At 40.7% G+C, this 6,397-nt stretch overlaps 1 protein-coding gene across 3 annotated transcripts; it reads left to right on the plus strand.

Annotated features, from left to right (window-relative positions):
* EIF1B (eukaryotic translation initiation factor 1B) lies at positions 1-5,904 on the plus strand. Of its 3 annotated transcripts, none has more exons than XR_015803906.1 (5): positions 60-329; positions 2,513-2,676; positions 3,360-3,461; positions 4,047-4,232; positions 5,581-5,904. XR_015803906.1 is itself a non-coding variant. In XM_014878443.2 (4 exons), exons 1-4 carry the CDS (start codon positions 299-301, stop codon positions 4,089-4,091), a joined length of 342 nt encoding a protein of 113 aa, XP_014733929.1. In that variant the 5' UTR covers positions 1-298; the 3' UTR covers positions 4,092-5,904. The 3 variants fall into 3 exon arrangements, 1 of the variants encoding a protein (XP_014733929.1); XR_015803905.1 differs by having other exon boundaries at positions 61-329; positions 4,047-4,276; XM_014878443.2 differs by having other exon boundaries at positions 1-329; positions 4,047-5,904.
* Positions 5,905-6,397: the final 493 nt, after the last annotated feature.

A 6,397-nucleotide genomic window follows, 5' to 3' on the forward strand; every position in this document is an offset into this window, starting at 1 on the left:
CGGGACGCCATTTTGTGCGGAACGAGGCGGGCGGCGCCCGTTGGCGGTGCCGTGGGGCGGTGCGGGCAAGGGGCGGGGGGTCCCTGCCTATCTCCCTCCACGTTATATTTCCCTTCGCGCTTCCTCCTCTTCTTACTCCTTCTTTTCGCTCTTGCCTTCCGTCTCAGGTTCCCTCTCTGCGTCCCTCTGCTTTGTTACCCCTCCCCTCGCTCCCCGCCCCCGCCTGGCACTGCGGAGCCGGAGACGTGACCCGAGCGGACTCGCTTCCCGCAGCTCCAGCCTCTCGCCGCAGAGTCGCATGTCCTCGATCCAGAACCTCCAATCCTTCGGTAAGAGCCGCCGGCACTCCGCCACCCCCGCAGTCACCCTCTCGGCAAACCCAGCGTCGCCCCCGGCCCCCTCATCCTGCCCCTGTCCCCGCCGTCCTGCCTCCGCCTTCCCGAGGGCAGCGGACCCCCCGCCCCCGCGGTGACATTGAACGGTGTCGCCGCCGCGGTGCTCCGTGCGGCAGCACCTGCCGCTCGTCCTTGTCCTGCCGCGTCGCTGGCCTTGGGACGTGCTCATTGTGCTCGGCGAGGAGAGCTCGGGTGGGAGGCTCAGCCCCTCGCTGCTCCCGTAGGAGGTGCTGACATGGTCTCAGCTCTGACACCCCGTATCAAGGGCTGGTATCCGCTGCTGAGGAAATAATTTCGTCAGTTACAGTTGGTTTGATGCCGCATCTTATGCTCAGCAATGTCCCTAAACACTATACAAGCCCTGCAAAGGTTATTATTTCTATAGAGTGAGCTGCGAAGGTGGCAGATGATTTCTCTATCAGCAGGGAAGTTTAACCATGCCGGGCCAGCGTTCTCCTCCTGCCTTATCTATAAGCAGCAGAAGTGAGCGAGTTAGCACTTTATACAATAGTATCAGGCTTTTCGTCACAGTTTTGACTCTGATCTTCTGCACATATAAGCCATGTGAGAAGGTTATGTTCAGTCATGATTTGGGAGCCCACCCTGTGCTTAAAGAAGGTGCCGCCCAGAGGATTTGTTTGAAGGGATGCAGTGTTGACACCTACAGTGCTGGCTTATTTCCAGCCTAGAGCCCTAAACTCTGCCGAGCTGTCTTGGCCTATCTGCAACCTAGAATCCTAAACTTTGCTAAGTGATCCTCAGGTCCTCTTTTTCTTTCACTTTTTCTTTGACTAAGATTTTCTATTAGTGTTTGAGCCACAAGCTGTTGGAGACGGTAAAATTCAACATGGTTTAACAAATTTCATAGTAGAAGTTGAGCTAGTCAAGATTCCCTATGCTGTACTTGTTTCCTGTGGTGCTTGAATCTTCATTATGCTTTCAGCGCCTTTAATGTTCATGTCATTCTTATTTTTATAAGGATCTGTCAGTCTGCAGCTGAACTACTTCTTTTTATGTTTCTGCTGAATTTTTACTAATTTGAGGCATTTGTTTCTAGTGGATGGCAAAACTTTACCGATGTTTTTAGGTCTGAGTTTTGAGTGTAAGTTTGGGAACTTGTAGCTTGCATGGCTATTGAACTTCCATGGGCTCTTCAATATCGTTCTGATTAGTATAAAAATTGCTTGTGATTGTTCTTAATAAGTAATAAATTACTTCATGCTTCAAGATTTATTTGGAGCTACTGATCAGAAGATTTGTAGAGTTGTAAAATTTATTGATTGAGTGTGAATATGTTTTGGTTTTGAGTGTTAATATGTTCTTGGTTTTTTAATTTGTTTTTCTATACGCAGAAGTATAGAGTATAAGAAGTGTTAACCCAGCAGCCCCCTTCTTTCTAAATGCTTTTCTGTTTTGTCTGTGCTAGATAAATGCTAAGCTTGGAAGAGTTTGAGAACTGGCCTTTCTTTAGTCTAAGCCTAAATTCATTTTGTTACATTTCTTGACTAAAGCTGGTAGAGGAGTTCCGGTTTACAAGTGGCTTCTGAGTGTATCTCTCTTGTATTTCTGTTTGTAGCCAAGAGTTATATCCATGCCTTAACACGCTGGTAGTGTGGTAGTTACCACAGTCTAAGACTTCTGTTCTGGACCTGTAAGGAAGTGTCTGTTCTAGAGCTTTTCTGTTTATCTGTTCTTATCAGCTGATCTGATAAGAGATACAGTTGCTTTAGTTCACTTTAAATGTATGCAGCTGTCTAAAACTTGTGTGCATTTGATGTTCAGTCAGAACCGTGTTTTCAGGTTCAGGATTTACAGTTTGCAAGAAACAGTGAAGTAAACTGATACTGTAGCAGGAAATCATTCGTACCTGGGAAGGCATGGAAGAAACAGCGCAGTGCATGGTGGTTGAGAAGGCTGTTCTGAGTGTGTAGTGTAATGACTTAATGCAGCTGTAGAAAGAGCACTTTGGTTTCAACAGTGAGTTTTTAAACAGGGATCAAACATCAAGATAATACCCTGAATATAGTAATTTTTTGAGAAGTGAGAATCTTCCTCCTTAATTTTGAACATGGGTGTTTTCCTTTGTGGTAATTACATGAATCTTTTTCCTCCTGCAGACCCCTTTGCTGATGCAACAAAGGGCGACGACTTACTCCCGGCGGGGACTGAGGATTACATTCATATAAGGATCCAGCAACGGAACGGAAGAAAGACACTAACAACTGTTCAGGGCATTGCAGATGATTATGACAAGAAGAAACTTGTGAAAGCTTTCAAAAAGGTAAAGTTGCTGATTTGATTTGATAATGATTATATATAAAGGAGTAAGATAGCTTTTAATGCTAAGTAACAAAATATTTATGTCACTTCACTTCCAGTGCACACCACTTTCATATTTGAGTCCTTTCCCTTTCTCAAAACACCTATCAGTGTCCAGTGACACTGATTTTGCTAAAAACGTCAACATTTCTATCTTAAAAAGAAGTAAATAAAATATATTCAGAATGTTTCTTCAAAATTTTACAGATATATGACTTTTTTGATGTGAAGAATAAAATCAGTTTAAAGTAGAGCTGGTTTTTATTCCTGCCTCTGTTACAGCTGGGTTGTTGCTCAAAATAGAGGCTTTTAGTTTTGCCAGGATAAAAACACTTATTTTAAAATAGTGTGGAGTTGACAGGCTGTATCTTATGACTTTGTTTTTCATTCTTGCAATGACTGTTGACCATTTCCTTCTGCACAGTAGCTAATCCTGTCTGAATTTACCATCAGCAGTTTAGTTTGTATGTACGTATTGGCAGATATATTCCATTTGCTCTCAGAGCCAGTAAAATTGATTAACCTTTGCCTGGCTTGGCATCAAAATAGTAAGCAGCTTCTGAGACGAAGTTCTTCTGAAAAGACTGACTAAGCAAAATCATGATGCACATCAGATGTCTTATAATATGGATGTTTCTCTCTTAGAAATTTGCTTGTAATGGTACTGTGATTGAGCATCCTGAATACGGTGAAGTTATCCAGCTGCAAGGTGACCAGAGGAAGAACATTTGCCAATTCCTCTTGGAGGTGAGGAAACTGCAGATAAATATCTAAACCTCTCTGGAAGCAGTAGGGTGACAGGTGGTGGTACTGATGCTAATTAACCACCTGAAGATGGCCACTGTAGTTCTTTTGTATTTTCAGCCAGAAAGTAAAATGACACTTGCAGAGTGAGAGTAAGCCTCTGGTAAGAATCAAAGCACTGTAGAATGCCTTTGCACTGTTACAACATATCACTTGTTCTCTGGCAGTGCAACTTGAGCTCTGGGCTTGTAAAATCAAGTGTTCAATGCAAACCATAATCGTGAGACTGAAAACACTGTAGAGGAAAGAGGTTTATTCTGATGCAAATGGTGATGCAGAGTTGTTACACTGTGAAAGAATAAGTCCTAGGGCTACAGAATAAATCAGATGTCTGATAAGATTTTCTTTTTGTTCAGTCAGTTCTTCTGCTTGGCCCAGAAACATTATGTAAACTAGAAAAATGTTTCATTGAGTGTATACACTGCATAGCAGTTTCTTTAATGAAAGTGTAAGATTGTGGTAACTTGATATCACTGCAATAGGCTGAATATGTAAGTTTTACTAAAATATGTTGTTTCTCTCCTTTAGATTGGCATTGTCAAGGAAGAACAACTGAAAGTTCATGGTTTCTAACATACTTGTACTCTTATGAAGAACCCTGCAGTATTGGTCTTACCTATCCTGGCTTTTCTGTGAAAAATGAATCTTTGCAGTGAATGGACTTCCCTGTTACCTGAACATTTACAATTTGATTTGCATGACTGCATGAAACAGGTGTTGTGTAGACTAGAAACACATAAGAAAACTTCAGTAAGATGGTAATGAAGACCCTTGTGAACTTTAACACATTTCCAATGGAAATGTATTAGTGATGATTGTTCAGTTTAGTACTCTCCACCTGAGTTAAATGTGTGAGTTTTATTCAAATAGTGTGTGTTGTTGCTTAAAAATAAAAGTTTGTTCCTATAATTTCTGGGATATTTGAAATGCTTTAGCTTAACTTTTAAACTAGCACTGCAGCCTTGCTGAAGAATGGCTGAACTGTTTTGTGGCAAGTGTAGCTCACTGCTGATTGAAGAAATTGGAAAATCTACATGATTAAGTACTAGCTGATTAATCAGTAGATTAGCTTGATGTGATCTTACTCTGTAGCTGTAAGACTAGAGCTTTAAAGCCTGTAGTGTGGGTGTATCTTAGCAGCAGCATAATAAGACATCAATTGTTTGCTGTGTAAGTAACTCCAAATCTTCTCTAAAATGTATTGCAGTGACTGTGAGGTATTAGTATGAAGCAAAGTAGGGGTAAAGCAAGCTCAGCTCCCCAAGGCAGAACATTTGGGCAAAAGTCCCAAATTTGAAGGAAGTTGATGAGATTGTATCTCCTCTGTCACTGAGTAAGGGGAAAAGACATTGTGTTGGCTTCTGCCATGAGTGTGCATTGAAAGTTGGCAAGCAGGGTGCTCGACTGAGCTGGTAGTGTTAGCTGCAGAAGCAGAGAAGGGAACAGGATCTACACTAACCTTTTCCCTGTTATGAAAAGTTTTCCTGGGATTGATGGTTCACACGGAGGGTTTTGTAATCGTGTTTGGGTGTTACTACAAAAAGCCGATTTGGTTTACTTTTCTAGAAGGCAATTCTTTCGGCATTACTGAAGGTTACAATAGGTTTGTTCCACCATGCTTTTAAACTAGTTTTAGTTAGCTGTAGGCATTTGCTATTCTGCTTGTAGGATATGTCTTGTGATGAATGAAATTAATTCATTTAGTGAAACAAGCAGATGTTGTCTTCCTTTTGAGGTAGACGTGGAAATTTTTTTCTGAAACAATTCAGAACATGTTGAGCTGCAAAACTGTGACAATAGTGGGAAATGTTTAAAAAACTTCATGTGATATCATGTATTCCCTGGAAAGAAAGAAAGAGGCATTTCTTTACTGCTAAGACTTACTAATAACTTAGACAAGAAAAAAATATAATTGTTTACTACCTAAGTAGTAAAGAATGAGGCAAAACTGTATTATTTGCTATCACCTGTACCTGTACTTTATTTGCTATTCATATTTGCCTTTCTAGACAGAAATGTTTAAATTTTAACTCATTTGAACTGTTTTTTTTTCTTTTTTTAGATTTTTGAGTTCAGAAATGAATCCTTAAGGCACTAGCAACAATTAGGGGAGCCTTATATGACGATTTCTTTCTTCATCTGGTCTAGACAATTCCACTTGTAAAAATCCAGTCTCTCAATCTCCACAAATTCTGTCTGGTGTTACAGATCTTAACTGTTCCAGAGAAAGGATGCTCCAGAAGATTGTATACTGTTAAGGTGCAATACGTTCAGGAGGAGGAAATGCCTCATGCAAAGCGCAAAATACCCACATACCAAATGGAAATCCAAAAATAAATCTTATGCAAGTCTTGCAGATGAGCAGAATAAAGTCATTCTACTGCAAGTTTACGTAGTCCTGATTCTTAACTGCTGAAGAAATCAGTCTTTTGGGGGTACATAGCAATTAGTGGTTTTCATTTTATCACATGCTAGAAAAACTGATGTTCTCTTTTAAAGTTTGTTCTCCTGCCCAAGAGGAAAACTAAGCAGTATCCTCTCTTTTGCTGGTATTATACAAGTACTTCTAGTGGGCTTTGAATTGAAGATTAACAAATGACTAGAAGGTCTCGTGTTACTGAGTCAGTCTTCATTTCAGATGGCATTCCATTAACTTTTACTACCTAAGCTTGAGTCATTTCTCTGTAGTCATTCCACTTGGAATAAATTAGACAAATCTTTGATTTTCTTCCTCCTCATTTAAAAATCCTTTCTAAGAGCAGGAACCTTGCAGTTGATAGGTGACTTGGGTGGAGATGCTTGTGTTTTGACCTTTGAAGGGAAAAATTATAAGGAGATGGAATAAGACATAAGACATTTGAAGTTTTTTAAAGAGGTGA

This window comes from Sturnus vulgaris, chromosome 1 (assembly GCF_052056855.1).
Source record: "Sturnus vulgaris isolate bStuVul1 chromosome 1, bStuVul1.hap1, whole genome shotgun sequence".
Taxonomy (NCBI): domain Eukaryota; kingdom Metazoa; phylum Chordata; class Aves; order Passeriformes; family Sturnidae; genus Sturnus; species Sturnus vulgaris.